Genomic DNA, 19,540 nt, shown 5'->3' on the forward strand with positions numbered 1-19,540 from the left:
GGTTGGCGGAGAATTTCTCCCCGAAACTTCGGGGGGCCGAGCGCCAACGTGTTCGGCCCCCCGAACAAGTTTCGGGGAGAAATCCTCTGAACCCCCCCGCACCCCGCACCCCCCCCGGGATGGGACTTATCTTCGCCGAATGTCCCTCCTGGCGGCAGGTCCGGCTGGCGGTTCAGCGGGTGTTCGAGCGGGGCGGGAGCGGCAGCTGGTCTTTCAACCAGCTGCTGCCGCCGCCATTGCAATAAAAGAAAAAAAAGAAACGCCCCCTGATAGGCTACGTGATGATTGACGTAGCCTATCACGGCTGACTTTGCAGATCTAGCCATGATAGGCTACGTGAATCGTCACGTAGCCTATCAGGGGGCGTTTTTTTTTTTTTTTAACTTTCGCGTTCGCAGCCGGGCGAGGCGGGAAGCCTCCTACCCGGCCTGAATTTCGGCCGGGCCGAGGCGGGAAGCCTCCCCCCCAGCCTGAATTTCGGCTGGGCCGAGGCGGGAAGCCTCCCCCCCGGCCGGAACTTTGCAGGGGGACCAGCGAAGTGCCTCCCCCCCACCGCAAACGTCCTTCGAGGAGAGGTAAGGGACTTTCGTCCACCCCTACCAATCGGTTGTTCCATGTCTGGTTCTTACTGTTGCTTCTTGACCCTCATACAGGTTTCTCAGGAGACAAGTAAGGTGGTCTGATACTCCCATCACTTTAAGAATTTGCCACAGTTTGTTGTGATCCACACAATCAAAGGCTTTAGCGTAGTCAATGAAGCAGAAATAGACGCTTTTCTGGAATTCTCTTGCTTTCTCCATGATCCAGCCAATGTTGGCGATTTGATCTCTAGTTCCTCTGCCTCTTCAAAAACCCGCTTGTACTTCCGGTAGTTCTCGGTTCACATACTGCTGAAGCCTAGCTTGTAGGATTTTGAGCATAACCTTGCTGACATGTGAAATGAGCGCAATTGTGTGGTAGTTTGAACACTCTTTGGCGTTGCCCTTCTTTGGAATTGGAATGTAAACTGACCTTTTCCAGTCTTGTGGCCATTGTTGAGTGTTCCAAATTTGTTGCCATATTGAATGCAGCACTTTAACAGCATCATCTTTTAGGATTTTAAATAGCTCAGCTGCAATACTGTCATCTCCGCTAGCTTTGTTGTTACTAATGCTTTCTAAGGCCCACTTGACTTCACTCTCGAGGATGTCCGGCTCAGGTTCAGTGACCGCACTATCATGGCTATCAGGGACATTCAGATCTTTCCTGTATAGTTCTTCTGTGTATTCTTGCCACCTCTTCTTCATCTCATCTGCTTCTGTTAGGTCCCTGCCTTCTTTGTCCTTTATCATGCCCGTCTTTGCACAAAACGTTCCCTTGAGATCTCCAATTTTCTTGAAGAGATCTCTAGTCTTTCCCATTCTGTTGTTTTCCTCGATTTCTTTGCATTGTTCATTTAAGAAGGCCTTCTTGTCTCTCCTTGCTATTCTCTGGAACTCTGCATTCAGTTGGATATATCTTCCCCTTTCTCCCTCGCTTTTCGCTTCCCTTCTTTCCTCAGCTACTTGTAAAGCCTCATCAGACAGCCACTTGGCTTTCTTGCATGTCTTTTTCTTTGGGATGGATTGAGTTGCTGCCTCCTGAACAATGTTATGGACCTCCGTCCATAGTTCCTCAGGCACTCTGTCTATCAGGTCTAATCCCTTAAATCTATTCCTCTCCTCCACTGTATATTCATAAGGGATATGATTGAGGTCATACCTGAATGGTTTAGTGGTTTTCCCTACGTTCTTCAATTTAAGATGAAATTTTGCAACAAGAAGCTCCTGATCTAAGCCACAGTCAGCTCCAGGTCTTGTTTTGACTGACTGTATAGAGCTTCTCCATCTTTGGCTGCAAAGGACATAATCAATCTGATTTCGATATTGACCATCTGGTGATGTCCATGTGTAGAGTCGTCTCTTGTGCTGTTGGAAAAGAGTGTTTGCTATGATCAGCATGTTCTCTTGACAAAACTCTATTAGCTTTTGTCCTGCTTCATTTTGTATACCAAGACCATGCCTGCCTGTTATCCCAGTGATTTCTTGACTTCCTACTTTAGCATTCCAATCCCCTATGATGAAGAGGACATCTTTGTTTGGTGTTAGTTCTAGAAGGTGTTGTAGGTCTTCATAGAACCGATCAACCTCAGCTTCTTCGGCCTCAGTGGTTGGGGCATAGGCTTGAATTACTGTGATGTTGAATGGTTTGCCTTGGATTCTTACTGAGATCATTCTATCGTTTTTAAGATTGTACCCCAGTACTGCTTTTCCCACCCTTTTGTTGACTATGAATGCTACTCCATTTCTTCGAAGGGATTCTTGCCCACAGTAGTAGATATGATGGTCACCTGAATTAAATTCACCCATGCTTGGCCATTTTAGTTCGCTGATTCCCAAGATGTCGATGTTCAATCTTGCCATCTCATGTTTGACCACCTCCAGCTTACTTTGATTCATTGATCTGACATTCCAGGTTCCTAAACAATATTGTTCTTTACAGCATCGGATTTTTCTTTTCACCACCAGACACATCCACAGCTGAGTGTCCTTTTGGCTTTGGCCCAGCCGCTTCACTCTTTCTGGTGCTACTTGGAAATTCCCTTTGCTCTTCCCCAGTAGTATATTGGACACCTTCCGACCTGAGGGGCTCATCTTCCAGCGTCATATCTTTTAGCCTTGTGATATGTTCCATGGGGTTTTCTTGGCAAGAATACTGGAGTGGGTTGCCATTTCCTTCTCCAGTGGACCACATTTTGTCAGAACTCTCTGCCATGACCTGTCCATCTTGGGTGGCCCTGCATGGCATAGCTTATGGCTTCACTGAGTTACACAAGCCCCTTCACCACAGCAAGGCAGTGATCCATGAAGGGGTGAGAGCAGAGGGTGTTTGGTAATTTCTAGATAAGGAAACTAAAGACTAAACTACATACTATGTTAAATACATAGCATGCAGCTGAACCTCACTTCTTCTTTTTTAATTTTTATTTCAGTATAAGCATAACACCCCAATCTGGAACAGGGCCACTGTGCATGGGTTGGGGAGGGTTAAACCTTCCCACCCAGCTAGTTGTTTCCTTACATTCACGTCCCCCAGTTATGGAGGCTAAAAAGGAGAGAGAAAACCTTTCTCCATACGAATGGAGAGTTGTTTCTTCTTTTAGCCCCTATGAAGGGGGAGGGATTTAGGAGGGGAACGTGACTGGGTGGGAAGGTTTCATCTTCCCCTACCAATGCACAGGGGCCCCAATCTAGATTGGGGGGCCCATGTGCTTACACTGAGGTTAAAAAAGGTGAGGATCAGCAACACGCTACATATTTTAAGTAGAGTGTAGTTTAGCCTCAAGAAGGCCCTGCTCTAGCAGTAAAAGAGGCCCAAATACAAATGTGTCTGCAAAATGTGTGAATGTGAGGACTCAGGGACAGCAATGTAATACTCAGCTTTGAAATAGCTTTGTCAGCTCATCAGCAACCAAACCAAGGTGCATTCAGATGAGATTTTTTTAAAATGCACCTCTAATCTGACCTTCAGCAGATGCTCTAAGAATTGACCCTCCCATGGTATTCATTTAGAGCTCCTGAACTTAAAAAAAAAAAAAAAATGTTGTTCAGCTTAGAATAGAGCATTGGTGGGCAGCTGACTGCATTTCTTGAAACAGCTGCAGGCAACTGCCAAGGCATGGATAAGCTCCTTTCTGATCCTCATCAACCTCCACTTGCTGCCGCCATCCAATTTTCTATGCATCTGGATTGTTCCAGGAAAGAGACTGCTCACCACTCGCCCCTCTCTTAAAAAATGGAGCACAGGCAATTTTCTGGACTTTTCCTCCCCAAACCCACGAAGTTTATTAACAGCGGAGACCAAACTCCTCCACAAGTTGGGCCTGGCTTATAATGGTCATGGCCTATCATGATTCCCACAACCCACTGCTTTCATTGCCTTCCCTTTTCCAATCAGGTTTACCTAGCAGTAGGGTGGAATCACAGGTGTGTGTGTGTGTGTGTGGTAGTGATCCCTTAGACCTCCATAAGGCCACAAAGCCTAGTGTGCATCTGAGAGGCCACCAAGAAACATGAGCATGTAGGTTGCCTGGTCCGCTGTGTTCCTTCTAGAGTCCATGAACTTCCATCAACCCTGCTGAATGGGAAAGAGGTACTCACAGGTGGCATGGAGGCTCATGTTTGGGTGTGTGTGGAACTCCTCTAGGCCTGAACTGAAACAATTTCATTTCAGCCTGATTAGAATCAAACCCAAATTAACCCAGAATCAAGCCCATTCTGAAGTGAGTCCAGGTGAGTTTTGCCATTGCTAGGCATAATCATAGAATCATAGAACAGTAGGGTTGGAAGGGGCCTACAAGACCATCGAGTCCAACCCCCTGCTCAATGCAGGAATCCAAGTCAGAGCATCCCTGACAGATGGTGATTGCAAGATGCCTCATATAAGTCATATGGCACAGAATGTGGGGGATGCAACAAATATCCATAATTTATCTTTTCAAAGAGCAAAAAAGCTTCATATTTAGGTGTCCTAAAATAGCAAGAATTTTCCTGATGAATCCACAGGGAAAAAAGAAAAAAGACATGCTGTCAGGAAGGAGTCCAGTAGTCTGGTTTGTTGAGCAATAGCAAGGTTAAAAATGATTGTGCTAAACTATTCTTAGGGTTGGTTGCAGACTTAGTCATACTTAGGACAGACCCACTGAAATCAATGGGATTTAAATTCTAACTTAAGTCCCAGTGATTTCTATGGGTTTTCACCAAGTCTGGATCCCACATATAACCTAATAAATTAAATGTGTCTACAGAGTTCAGTTCTAATATTTACTTCTGGCCCCATGTATTGGCCTGCAAGTGATCCATACAAGATCCTTTTGAGTGATGCTGTGTTTTTCAACAAGATGTTGCCTTAACTCATGTTGGATTTTGTCTTGCAGATGAACCTTGCCAGGGAGACAAATCTATCTTCTGCCAGATGGAGGTGCTTGCCCGATACTGCTCCATCCCAGGATACAAAAAGTTGTGTTGTGAATCTTGCAGCAAACGTAGCAGCACCCTTCCACCTCCTTTCCTTAGCGAAGCTGCAGAAACCAAAGAGGACATCATGGCGAGTCCTGTTGATCTACCCAAGACATTGGTTGCTTCAACTGCTTTAGTCCCTCCTCATTCCAAGAGACAAGGTTCTTTGGGCAGGATGTCCTTGATAGAAGAAGACACGCATGCACTTATTCCTCAGTCCTACAGTCAGGCCAGAGTTGCTTATCCAACCCAGCAGAGGGTTCAGAGCCAAGCAAGAAACAAGACTTCTGGGCCAGTTGCAATGCCATATCAGCCACTGACCAAAATTAGGCATCTCCTTACCCACAATTCCTCAGCCTTGTTAGATATTGGTCCAGCTGTGCCAAGTAACAACAGTTCATCTGGTGCTCATTCTCCACACAGAACCTCATGGAATAACGAGAAGCAAGCTGACAGGAGGCAACCTCCAAAGCCTTCCACTGTGGAAAGATGAAACTTAGAGCAAACCAAAGGGGAGGGAATTAATGAAAGGGGAGGAATTGTGTCTTTGCTTTGTTCCAGACACCATGGTGCATGCAAAATCTCCAAAACCAAGATTTTCAATATGTCAACAACTAAAATGAAGAAAAAAGTGCAGGTTCACTTTCCAATTACATCCATCCTTCCCCTCTTCTTCTCCCCCACCTCCCACGCCTCCATCTCGTCTCCCAATATCTGGTGACCCTGAAGGCTTCAAAGGGAAGCTCCAAACTCACATGAACAAAAAAAGCAATTGTCTGAGTGGGTTGGCCATTTTCTGCTGCCCAGTAATCTATGTTGCACATCAGCTGCTCTCTTAATAATAATAATAATAATAATAATAATAATAATAATAATAGACAGACAGACTGAATTTTGTTTTGGAGGGGAGGGCCACCAAAGTACCAAAGTTTACACTTCTACAAAACATTTTTTACTGTGGCCCAACAAGTCCATATGAATTGCATTGCTAATTTATAGCAATACAATTTATAGAGAAATTGCTAATTTCTCTATAAACCAATGATATAGTTTGATTGAACATTGCAGCTGTCATGTACATAGCAGGGATGTACAGATTTGGTTAAATCTGTTCTGTGTGTTTCATGGATTGTCAGGTGACTTTCATTCTGTCGTCTGCTCATTGACAGAACCTTTTCTTTTTTTTAAAGGGTGCTATGAGAATTTCGTTCCTGCTTGAAAATGCAAACTTATGCCAGTGCACATTTGTGTAAATCCCCCAAAAAGTAAATCCCCCTGGTCCAGAAGTCTGTGGAATCCATTCAACTCAGAAAAAGTTGATCCACTGTTGGATCCACAGGTCAGATTCATAGAAATCTGAACTCATTTGAATCCATTGCGGATTTCTCTGACATCCGTATATAATGTACATCAGAGAGAGAGAGAGATTGAGAGAGAGAGAGAGAGAGAGAGAAAAGAAGTACTATTTCAGAATTCTGTTTTGTTCAGCCATTTGTTTATGGACTTCACATTTGAGAGTTGTGTTTTGGTGCCTGCTGTTCAGTTCTGCCTTGTTTACATTCCATGAACATGCTTATCGGCTAGGATCCAAAGTGCCCAATACACATGATCAAGTGTTTCCCCATACTCTAGACAATCATGAGAACTTCCTGATTTTGCATTTCAAATTTCCATGTGCTGCATCAGAGCCACTCTTGAGTAGGAATAGAAGAAACTGTCAATTTCAATTTCTCTCCATTTCTCCTTTTTCCAGTCTTAAATTCTGTTCATCTCAAACTCTGAGAATTTATCCAGTCCTAAATTTGCTTCCTCCCAAATCTGGAGAATTCCTTTTTAAATTTGCCCCCAAACTGATGTTAAAAAATGTGCACATTTCTCCTAATACACACATTAGGCATTTTTGCCTAATACACACATGTTGCAAACAATTTTCCTAATGTAATGGATTGTGAACATTATTTTCCCTAATATATGCATTTTTGTATGCATATTTTTGATTGGAGAATTCCACTGCAAAATTCAGAGGCGTGCAGATTTTGAAGGATAACCTAGTTTCGGTTCACATAATGGTAATTTCTCCTCCATCCCTACTCTTGAATGGTTTTTCATGGGCACAAGGATCAACAGTGGGAGTATCTCAATAGGTCTGAAATGCCCAACTTTTCTGCAAGCTGGTCCGATGGTGAGGAAGGTCTCCCCACAGCTCTTCATATCCAAGCAAGTTGTGTTGTAGGGGAGAGATAATCTCCCATTTGTCTATCCTTTTCAGGGCATTTGGATTATGATCAGTCTCGACCCTGCAACATATAACATGGGCAATGAACTGGTACAAAATGTCTGTGTCTTTGAGGTGATTCATTTCCGCCGCTTAGGGCAGTGTACGCTGAGTAGTTGAAATGTACTGACAGGTAAGCAAGAACTGATTCTCTGTGCCTCCAGGGGTGGGGGGGGGGAGAGAAATATCCAAGCTAACTCCCCAGCCTATACTTCAGGGGGATCTACTGAGGCCTAGACCAGTGGTGCCTTCTTCTTCTGCCTGCTCCAGCACAAGCCCACAGGATCAGTTGCACATGGGTTGTGCACAGAGCCCACACCATCAGCACAGTGCTGCAATCCAGGTTGCACATTGAATCCCAAGATTAGGCTATGCAACCAACACTGCAAATAAATATCATTGACAGCGCCAGCATGCGCACTGTGGTTCAGAAGTGGCATCTGTGCTGGATTGCTCCCACACCACATTATACCTCTTTACAAATGGATGAGCTCTATCCTGGGTTATGGTCGAACCCACTGCAGCAGCAACCAAGTCACAGGTATAAAGAGAGCCCAAGAAGGAGATAGGGATGGCATGGGTACCCATTTCGGTCCAGGATTTGGGGGACTGCCCATGCCTCTGAGCCACTCCCACTGAGCCCCTGCCCCTGCCCAACCCCCTCCCATGCTCGCTGAGCCACCTGCAACTTACCCGGGCCCCGTCTGCCTCTGCTGTGATCACCATGTTTTGAAAACATGTTTTGAAAGCATTTTTTGCACATAGACTTATAGGCAAAATGGTGCCGTGTATCGTTCATATATGCAAGATTCACAGCACCATTTTGTGTATAAGTTTATATGCACAATACTGTGATCTTTTTTTTTCTCCAAAACATGGCGACTGTGGCAGAGATGGACAAGGCCCAAGTAGGTGCGGGCAGCTCAGTGAACAGGCGGGAGGCTCGAGCGTGGGTCCGGGGATGCGTGAGTGGGGGCAGGGGCTGGGTGGGTGCCCAGAGAACCCAGACCATGGGAGGCACCTGTCCATCCCTAGGAGAAGAAAGCAGGGTACAAGATGAAGAAAGTAAACATGGGTACATCCATATGGAAATGGCAATTGTGCAAAAATTCAGGGAACATGAGCTGTGCAAGAAGAAGGGGAGCATGTCACCAATAGAACACATGGTTCCAGAGCATGGTCTGAAGGCACACAATACAGCAGCTTTGCTGAAGCTAAGCAGTACTGAGTCTAGTCAATGCCTGCATGGCAGGACTGACTTGGGACCCTTACGCATGCTGCTTTAAATTCCACAAAAGGACGATGGGATATAAAAGTTTAAAAAAATAAAAATAAAAATGCTTTGCATGCGCAAGGTCCCAGGGTCAGTCTTTGACATCTCTAGTAGCAGAGTTGGGAAAGACTTTTGCAAGAAACCCTGTAGAGTCACTGCCCATCAGAGCAGAGAGTACTGGACTTGATGGCTGGACTATTGGTCTGGCTCAGGATAAGGCAGCCACGTATGTTCATATAAGGAACTGGATTTGCACAAGAGCACATCAATGGCTCTAGTGCAACTCCCATTCTTTTCAATGGGGCTTGCAAATGAGATGCTTCCACTGCTCTACAGTCAAGGTATGGTTTATGTTTGAAGGCAACTTTTTCTTCTTCTTCTTCTTCTTCTTCTTCTTATTATTATTATTATTTCTGTTAAATGCCCTGTTTGTCATTTGTCAAGCCCAAGAGCACCCCCAAACTACCTTAGGGACAACCGATAAGACAGAGATGTGACATTTCTCAGAGGTGGCTGAAAATAAACTTACATTTTCATCGATCCCAAGGTGAGAGGGAGAACGTGGGTGTCCTGACAACTGCGCCACCAACATGCATCTGACTGAGACAAATTGCTAGCAGTTTTGATTACTGTCGAACTCCTTCACCGTTGCTGTCGGGCAGGGATCTCTCTCCCCTGGGTTTTGCTGTAAAGTACTTGTATATAGGAATGAAAAGTAAAGCTATTTATTAAAAGTTTGTTGTGGTTGTTTCTATGCTAGTATTTTATGAACTGAATATTTACACTAAAATAGTGGCATTAGTCCTCCAGTGCAAAGTCAACAAATGAAATGTAATGCAGAGAATTATACTACAGCTGCAATCTCAGCATATTTATATGCATGTATGGATCTGGCTACATGTTACATCCCACTGGATACATGCAGAGAAGTGTGCAGGGAAGCACAGGGAAGCACACAGGATAGCAGGATGCCCTGGTCACCTTTCTCCATCCACTCTTTTTCTTTGCTTATCTCTCTCCTTTAGCAGCTAATTTTCCCTAGTGTTTGGGAGGGTGGAGGAGCGGCAACAATTAGTCGCTAGCAGAGAGGTACGATAGGCAGAGTTAAGTAAGGGAGGGATGCAGAGAGGTGGCCAGGGGTTCCAGTTTTCCAGGGTGTTTGCCTATGATCCCCTGCAGCTTTTCTTGCCTGTCCTTTCCGGGGAGCATCAGAACTCACAACACTCCAAGCATAGCTGCTATGTGGCTCCTTTTCACATGATGGCTGCACCATGTAAGCAAGCTCTCACTTCCGTATAGGATCTTGTAAAACTGCAGCTTTGCTGTATGTGTGCACGTGTGTGTAATATATAAAATCCAGTGCCTCTACTTTGTACTTTTGACACAATAAGAGTACTGTGTAGTCTGGCTCCGAGTTCCAAACCACTGGGAAAAGAGGTAATGACTGCACAGCAGACTTAGAGAGCAATCCTGTGCCCCCTAGGCAGCGTCTGGGGGAGATAGGATTTTTCAGTTTCCCAGCTCCAAGCTCGTAGACAGCACTACAAGCATGCAGCTGGGAAACCATGATCCCCTCCCACTCCCCCACTCCCTCGTAGCTCGCGCTGAGAGAGCCACCTTCACCATCTCCATGCTTGTAACATGGAGGGGTGAAAACAGGACATTCCTGGGGGTGGGGGTGGGAGGAGACCACGGGAGCTGTTTTAGACAGCTTCCTATGTGGTCTCCATCCCCATTCCCACCCCCTCTCCGAAGCCACACTTAGATGCATGAAAATGTACATCAAGGCAAAGTGCAGGTGGCTGCTGCATGGAGGGAATCCTCTCCTCCGTGCTGCTTCCGCCCTGCACTGGATAGGTAGTCGCCTCCAACTTCAGGGAAGGTTGGAGGCACCTGTCTATCTCTATAGGATTGCTCTCACCTTGTGAGCAATTAGGTCGCTCAATTTCCCTTTGACATCAATAGAGTGTAAATGGCCTTATTGTGTACAGGACTGTAGACTTGCCCCTTAATTTCAAATTCATGTGTCAAGGCTCAAAAATTCTAGTCCTGTGCATCAGGCAAAGCTATAGACCTAATGAAACTACTGTACATTTTTGAATAAATATTTCAATGGAATTGCATTTTCTTTAACTGTAAACTTCTGTAGAATTTTAAATAGATTACTAAAGTTATAACGTGTAATTTTGCAACAGTAACCAGAGCACTATAGATCGCAATTAAAGAAGAAGTTTTAGATTAACAAAGATAATATGTCTCATGCTTACCGGGAATGCTGAGATAAATGTCAGGATACTGAGAACTCCCCCCACCCATGAGAATGTGGATAAATTCACAATGGAACATGTATATGATCCAGTCTTCTTTTACAATGTAGACTTCACCCACTGAAAAGTGTTGAGTGGATGCCTCCAAGACATTTGTATTTGCTGGGAAATTGCCAAGGGCAATTTTGTTAAATACAGATGCATTAAATATAGTAGCAATATTGCACATATAAAGGCATCAATATTCCAGGTAAGCATTTTAGTTTGGAAGCCAAAAGGAAGAAAATGATGTTGCATTTCTTATTGCAACATAAGATAGGATTCTTCCTGCACAGAAATTCTACACAGATACACACACTTCCTGGTGTCTCCAGCTAAGCCCCCTCCTTACTAAGTTTCCTTCTCCATTACACATTGCCCCCACTTCTACATCCACCATTTCTCCTCCCTATCACTGCCTCCCTCATACAACTGCATATAAGTACCTGTGTCTACACAGCACATTGCTCACTTTGGAGATAGACATTAGGAAGCCTCCTCCTGTATGTACCCCCATATGTCTGACCATCCGTGATCCTGCTTTCTGGACTTAGGCAGGTAGCAAAGAGCCATTGGGCCTTCTTGAAGGCAGCACGCTCTTTGTGGAACTTGGAAAGGAGACCTGCCATGCTCACATTTGGGTGGTTTTCAGGAGGCTGGAGAAAACTGTCTTGCTTAGACCAGTCTTTGTGGTCCTTGGCTGAATGTTTAGTTATGTTGCTGTGACAGTTCTATCTTAATTGGTTGTTTCCTCTGCTGCTGATTTGTTGTCCTTTTAATTGCCTTCACTTCTTTGCAAACCACCTCGAGAGATTTATAATTATTAGTTTTTCGAGCTAATGGAGAAGATATCCATTTTAAAAGAAACACATACATACAATGATGTAGCATTTCCAACCAGTGCCCACTGGCTATGAATGGCTGCCATGCAGAGGTTGTACAGTAGCCACAGGGATGTGAAGAGGGATAAGGAGGTGGAAGGCCACAAACAAAGAAAACTCTGGGCTACCTGGTGAATACCACTGTCTAGTGTGGTGTTGCTACTTTTGGATGAATTTCTTTGAAGCTCAAAGGGATGTCATAGCCTAAAAACCAAAGCACTAAGAGATTCATAAAATGCCTCTGTGCAATTTCCTTTGAATGTTCTAGAAATCAAAGCCTTCATTCTGTGTCTCTCACTGTCTCTCTCTTTCTCTTGCTAGCATATACAATAAGGTTGTAAGAGGGTGGAGGGGGGTACTTCCTCAGTGTGCTTTACCTTTCTGCCAAGTGGACTGCTCTTTCATTGAATGTGTACACTACTGACACCACCTGTTGTACCCGGAACACCTAGCAATAAAGACCAGTGTAACTCAATCCCCTCTTTAATGTTCATGATTGAATATTTTCTCCAACACAGCACAAAGCCATCTGTTGCTCACAGAGCTCATCTGCCTTTCAGAACAATGGCTCATATTATTTCAGCTAGGAGTAGGGATGCTGGAAAAATGTGAGATGGACTCCTCAGGCCACATCCCAGGCAGAGTCCATGGGCTTCTGGATATATTTATTTTTTTACTTTTCTGAAATTTCTGCATGTTTATCTTATTTATTTGTTTATTTATTTATTTATTAAATGTATTAATCACCCATCTGGCTGGTCACCCAGCCACTCTGGGCGATGTACAAAGTATATAATAAAACAGTTTAAAACAATAAAATTCTACAATAAAAACATTGTCTAAAATACCCTAACCAACCCAAATGCCTGCCTGAACAACCATGTTTTTAATGCATGGCGGAAGCTCATTAAAGAGGGGGTATGGCGGAGTTCCCTAAGGAGGGAGCTCCACAGAGTGGGGGCCACCAGAGAAAAGGCCCTCTCCCTCGTCCTCACCAGTCTAGCTGTCCTGGCTGATGGGAGTGAGGGAAGGCCATCCGTGGCTGATCTTGTTAAGTGGCCTGTGTTGCTGGAGGCGCTCCTTAAGATAGGCTGGGCCGGAACCATATAGGGCTTTAAAGGTCAAAACCAACACCTTGAATTTGGCCCAGAAAACAACTAGGGATGGCGGAGAATTTCTCCCCGAAACTTCAGGGGGCCGAGCGCCAACGTGTTCAGCCCCCCAAACAAGTTTTGGGGAGAAATTCTCCGCCCCCCCGCACCCCGCACCCCCCCCGGGACGGGTCTTACCTTTGCCGAATGTCCCTCCCGGCGGTGGGTCCGGCCGGCGGTTCGGCAGGTGATCGTCCGGGGCGGGAGCGGCAGCCGGTCTTTCGACCGGCTGCCGCCGCCACCATTGCAATAAAAGAAAAAAAAAAAGCCCCCGTGATAGGCTACATGACGATTAACGTAGCCTATCACGGCTAGATCTGCAAAGTCAGCCGTGATAGGCTACGTTAATCGTCACGTAGCCTATCACGGGTGACTTAAAAAAAAAAAAAGCGCATACGGATAATGGCGGCCCCCATAAGGAGCCGCCATTCCTGTTCCTTATTTGGTCGCTGTAGTCTACGTAAAGATTTACATAGACTACAGCAACCAAATAAGGAACGCGAATGGCAGCTCCCTATGGGGGCCACCATTTGCGTACGCGCTTTTTTTTTTTTTTAAGTCACCCGTGATAGGCTACGTGACGATTAACGTAGCCTATCATGGCTGACTTTGCAGATCTAGCCGTGATAGGCTTCGTTAATCATCACGTAGCCTATCATGGGGGCGTTTTTTTTTTAAAAAAAGAACTTTTGAGTTCGCGGCCGGGCGAGGCGAGGCGCCTCCTCCCTGGCCTGAATTTCAGCCAGGCAAGGCGGGAAGCCTCCCCCCGGCCTGAATTTCGGCCAGGCGAGGCAGGAAGCCTCCCCCCCCGGCCTAAACTTCGCGGGGGGAGCAGCGAAGCACCTCCCCCCACCGCGAACAAGCTTCGAGGACAGGTAAGTGACTTTCGTCCACCCCTAAAAACAACTGGTAGCCAGTGCAACTCCTTCAGCACTGGAGTGATGTGATCTTGCCGGCAGCTGCCTTTAATCAGGCGAGCCGCCGCGTTCTGTACCAGCTGCAGCTTCCGAACTGTCTTCAAGGGTAACCCCATGTAAAGCGCATTACAGTAGTCTAAATGAGAAGAGACCAGGGCATCCTTAGGAAAATATGCAAGTTTCTGTTGAGACTGGAAAATATATGTGGGGAAAAGTTGAATGGAATGGGGGACAATATGATAAATGTTACATACTAACATAAATTACATAAATTCTTGTGAACCCTCTTATGGAATTGTTTACATATTTTTCCAAATGACGGGGAAAAAATCAAACCCGTCTGTGAACGGACGCCAGAATGAATAATACCGCACAATCCACGAAATACACACAGGACGAATTTCACAAAATCCAGACATCCCTAACTAGAGTCCAGATTGAAATAGCACAAGAGTATTCATGACTGGCCCCAAAGGGATAACATTTTGAGGATGACATGGATAGGTCTTTTGTTGTTATTGTTGTTCAGTCGTTAAGTCATGTCCGACTCTTCGTGACCCCATGGACCATAGCACGCCAGGCCTTCCTGTCCTGCGCTCTCTCCCGGAGCGTGCTCAAGTCCATATTCATTGCATCGGTGATGCTATCTAGCCATCTCATCCTCTGCCATCCCCTTCTCCTTTTGCCTTCAATCTTTCCCAGCATCAGGGTCTTTTCCAGGGAGTTTTCTCTTCACATTAGGTGGCCAAAATATTTGAGCTTCATCTTCAGTATCTGTCCTTCCAATGAGCACTCAGGGTTGATTTCCTTTAGGATGGACTGACTTGACCTCCTTGCAGTCCAGGGGACTCAAAAGAGTCTTCTCCAGCCCACAGTTGGAAGGCATCAATTCTTCGGTGCTCAGCCTTCCTTATAGTCCAGCTCTCACAGCCATACATTACTACTGGGAAAACCATAGCTTTGATTAGACGGACCTTTGTCGGCAAGGTGATGTCTCTGCTTCTTACTGTGCTGTCTAGGTTTGCCATAGCTTTCCCCCCAAGGAGCAAGCAAGCGTCTTTCAATTTCATGGCTACAGTCACCGTCTGTGGTGATCTTGGAGCCCAAGAAAATAAAATCTGTCACTGCTTCCATTTCTTCCCCTTCTATATGCCAGGAAGTGATGGGGCCAGATGCCATGATCTTAGTTTTTTTAATGTTGAGTTTCAAACCAGCTTTTGCACTCTTCACTTTCACCCTCAACAAGGGGCTCTGTAGATCCTCTTTGCTTTCTGCCATTACGGTGGTATCGTCTGCGAATCTGAGGTTGTTGATAATTCTCCTGGCAAACTTAATTCCAACCTGTGATTCATCCAACCCAGCATTTTTCATGATGTACTACTCTGCATATAAGTTAAATAAGCAGGGTGACAATATGCAGCCTTGTCGTACTCTTTTTCCAATTTTGAACCAATCGGTTGTTCCATGCCTGGTTCTTACTGTTGCTTCTTGACCCTCGTACAGCTTTCTCAGGAGACAGGTCAGGCGTCTGGTACTCCCATCTCTTTAAGAATTTGCCACAGTTTGTTGTGATCCACACAATCAAAGGCTTTAGCGTAGTCAATGAAGCAAAAATACACGTTTTTCTCAAATTCTCTTGCATTCTCCATGATCTAGCGAATGTTGGCGATTTGATCTCTAGTTCCTCTGCCTCTTCGGAACTCAGCTTGTACTTCCGGTAGTTCTCAGTTCACATACTGCTGAAGCCTAGCTTGTAGGATTTTGAGCATAACCTTGCTGGTATGTGAAATGAGCGCAATTGTACGGTAGTTTGAACACTCTTTGGCATTGCCCTTCTTTGGAATTGGAATGTAAACTGACCTTTTCCAGACTTTTCCAGACGTTAATCGTCACGTAGCCTATCACAGGGGCGTTTTTGTTTTTTTTTCTTTTCTTGGAATGGCAGTGGCGGCAGCCAGTCGAAAGTCCAGCTGCCGCTCCCACCCCGGACGAACAACTGCCGAACTGCCTGCCGGACCCGCCGCCGGGAGGGACATTCGGCAAAGGTAAGTCCCGTCCCGGGGGGGGTGCGGGGTGTGTGTGTGTGTGGAGAATTTCTCCCTGAAACTTGTTCGGGAGGCCGAACACGTTGGCACTCGGCCCCCTGAAGTTTCGGGGAGAAATTCTCCGCCATCCCTACTTTGTTGTTACTAATGCTTCCTAAGGCCCACTTGACTTCACTCTCGAGGATGTCAAATTCTGTGACTGCACTATCATGGCTATCAGGAACATTCAGATCTTTCCAGTAGAGTTCTTCTGTGTATTCTTGCCACCTCTTCTTAATCTCATTTGTTTCTGTTATGTCCCTGCCTTCTTTATCCTTTATCATGCCCATCTTTGCACAAAATGTTCCCTTGAGATCTCCGATTTTCTTGAAAAGATCTCTAGTCTTTCCCATTCTATTGTTTTCCTTGATTTCTTTGCATTGTTCATTTAAGAAGGCCTTCTTGTCTTTCCTTGCTATTCTCTGGAACTCTGCATTCAGTTGGATATATCTTCCCCTTTCTCCTTTGCTTTTCGCTTCCCTTCTTTCCTCAGCTACTTCTAAAGCCTCATCAGACAGCCACTTGGCTTTCTTGCATGTCTTTTTCTTTGGGATGGATTGAGTTGCTGCCTCCTGAACAATGTGACGGACCTCTATCCATAGTTCCTCAGGCACTCTGTCTATCAGGTCTAATCCCTTAAATCTATTCCTCACCTCCACTGTATAAGGGATATGATTTAGGTCATGGTTTGGTGGTTTTCCCTACCTTCTTCAATTTAAGATGAAATTTTGCAAGAAGCAGCTCATGATCTGAGCCACAGTCAGCTCCAGGTCTTGTTTTTACTGTCTGTATAGAGCTTCTTCATCTTTGGCTGCAAAGGACATAATCCATCTGATTTCGATATTGATCATCTGGTGTTGTCCATGTGTAGAGTCGCCTCTTGTGCTGTTGGAAAAGCGTGTTTGCTATGATCAGCGTGTTCTCTTGGCAAAACTCTATTAGCCTTTGTCCTGCTTCATTTTGTACACCAAGGCCATGCCTGCCTGTTATCCCAGTGATTTCTTGACTTCCTACTTTAGCATTCCAATCCCCTATGATGAAGAGGACATCTTTTTTTTGGTGTTAGTTCTAGAAGGTGTTGTAGGTCTTCATAGAACCCATCAACCTCAGCTTCTTCGGCCTCAGTGGTTGGGGCATAGACTTGAATTACTATGATGTTGAATGGTTTGCCTTGGATTCGTACTGAGATCATTCTATCGTTTTTGAGATTGTACCCCAGTACTGCTTTTCCCACCCTTTTGTTGACTATGAGTGCTACTCCATTTCTTCGAAGGGATTCTTGCCCACAGTAGTAGGTATGATGGTCACCTGAATTAAATTCACCCATGCTTGTCCATTTTAGTTCGCTGATTCCCAAGATGTCGATGTTCAATCTTGCCATCTCATGTTTGACCACCTCCAGCTTACCTTGATTCATTGATCTGACATTCCAGGTTCCTAAACAATATTGTTCTTTACAGCATCGGATTTCCTTTTCACCACCAGACATATCCACAGCTGAGTGTCCTTTCAGCTTTGGCCCAGCCGCTTCACTCTTTCTGGTGCTACTTGGAAATTCCCTCTGCTCTTCCCCAGTAGTATATTGGACACCTTCCAGCCTGAGGGGCTCATCTTCTGGCGTCATACCTTTTAGCCTTGTGATACATTCCATGGGGTTTTCTTGGCAGGAATACTGGAGTGGGTTGCCATTTCCTTCTCCAGTGGACCACATTTTGTCAGAACTCTCCACCATGACCTGTCCATCTTGGGTGGCCCTGCACGGCATAGCTTATGGCTTCACTGAGTTACGCAAGCCCCTTCGCCACAACAAGGCAGTGATCCATGAAGGGGATGGGTCTTTTAGTGCAGTGAATATGGGTTAGCAGTTCTTCTTTTGCTGAACTGAGAACTCCATGCATGAATTAGATTTAGGGCACAATCTTATGCATGTTTAGACAGAAAAAAGTCTCACGACTCCCAGAATGCCCCAGCCAGCTATGCTGGCTGGGGTATGCTGGGAGTTGTAGGCCTTTTTTCTGCCTAAACATGCATAGGATTGTGGCTTTACATAGCAATACTATGGGATAGGAAATTTCATGACGGAGAAGAAATCACCACTTCCTAAGACCTACTGAGCTTGTATCAGCCAGGCAGGAGGTGGAGGTGTGTGTGTGTGTGTGTGTCAGGGGGGTTCTCCCCCCTTTCTGTGAGCACCAGTTTCTTCTTTTGTTTATCCCTCCCCATTGCTTTCAATGCCATCTCCAGGACAGTTAGTTACTTGTAGCAGTTGGGCAGCACTTTCTGCATGCAAATTATAGCCAAATCATATACTGGAAAATAAAATTAGGTTGAACTCCGAAGCATGCTCACTTTAAAGTGAACACCTTCAAAATCTCTTGGACTTACTTTGGCAGAACTATTCTGGGAAGCATTGATATGAAATAAATGGTTATTTGTCTTAAATTTCACATGCGGGACAAAGCTTGCCTCCTCCTCCTACCAGAAATGTAATCTGCTGCCCTATACCCCCTCTCAGTATTTTTGGGTGGCCCCATTATTGCCCTAATGATCCAAGGGCAGATACCAAGTTTCCCAGGCAAAAAACAACAAAAAAGCTTTTCTAAGAACATTCCTGAGATGTTTTTTTTTTATTTGTTTATTTGTTTGTTATATTTCTATATGTTGTGTGTATGTGTGTGTGTGTGTGTACACACACAAACACACACACACACACACACACTTGTTATATTTATATCCCAGCATTCCTCAAGGTGCCTAAGGAGGCATACGTGATCCTCCTCTACATGTTAATCCTCACAATAACCCTGCGAGGTGGGTTAGGCTGAGAGTCACCCAGTGCTTTATGGTTGAGTGAGGACGAGAACCCAGTAACCCAAGTCTCAGTTCAACCCTCTAACCACTACACCACACTATCTCCCCCACCCTAGAAAAATAAGGTGATTTAGCAGAGTTCTCTATGAATACTTTCGTCATTATCATTATCATCATCATCTTCATTTTGTAGCAGCCAACATTTCACCCCACAATACTCCTCAATATTACTAGTAGGGATGCTGGAGAAATTTGAGATGGACTAAAATGAGCCCAGATTTCTAAGAATCTGACCTGCGGAATCTGCTGTGGACTGACCCCCTCAGGCTGTGTGGAGTCCGTGGACTTTCGGATCATATACATAGATAGGTAGGTAGGTAGGTAGATAGATAGATAGATAGATGATAGATAGATGATAGATAGATAGATAGATAGATAGATAGATAGATAGATAGATAGTTGCGAACCCTGTAACGGAATAATTTGTGTATTTTTCCTCATAATCGGGGGGGGGGAATTCAAATCCATCTCTGAACAGATGCCGGAATGAATGACACCGCACAATCCACAGAACACACGTGGGACAGATTTCAAAATGTTGTCCGGGCTGCCAACACAGTTGCGACTACTGTCACTTGAGATGGTAGCCTCCCCACCACCACCACCAAAGCACCTTAGGAAAAAAAGAAAGAAGCTGTTCTACTGGCATTGCTAGTGGTGAGCCCCTCCCCTGAGAAACTGTTGGAGAATCTCCCTCCCCCTGGAGAAATTGGGTGCAATGTCCTCTCACCCCATTTCTCTGCCCA

General features: G+C 45.2%; 1 protein-coding gene across 1 annotated transcript in view; it reads left to right on the forward strand.

Annotated features, from left to right (window-relative positions):
- The window catches only part of ADAMTS3 (ADAM metallopeptidase with thrombospondin type 1 motif 3), a 207,869-nt gene extending 198,558 nt beyond the window's left edge, over window positions 1-9,311 (forward strand). The window contains exon 22 of the mRNA XM_084860195.1: window positions 4,955-9,311. Coding sequence (XP_084716321.1) covers window positions 4,955-5,529 — 575 coding nt within the window. The 3' untranslated portion in view covers window positions 5,530-9,311. The remainder of the gene's footprint in view (window positions 1-4,954) is intronic.
- Window positions 9,312-19,540: the final 10,229 nt, after the last annotated feature.

Source organism: Heloderma suspectum, chromosome 5 (assembly GCF_057233095.1).
Source record: "Heloderma suspectum isolate Gila_16-S chromosome 5, 16-S_ref, whole genome shotgun sequence".
NCBI classification, from domain to species: Eukaryota; Metazoa; Chordata; class Lepidosauria; order Squamata; family Helodermatidae; genus Heloderma; species Heloderma suspectum.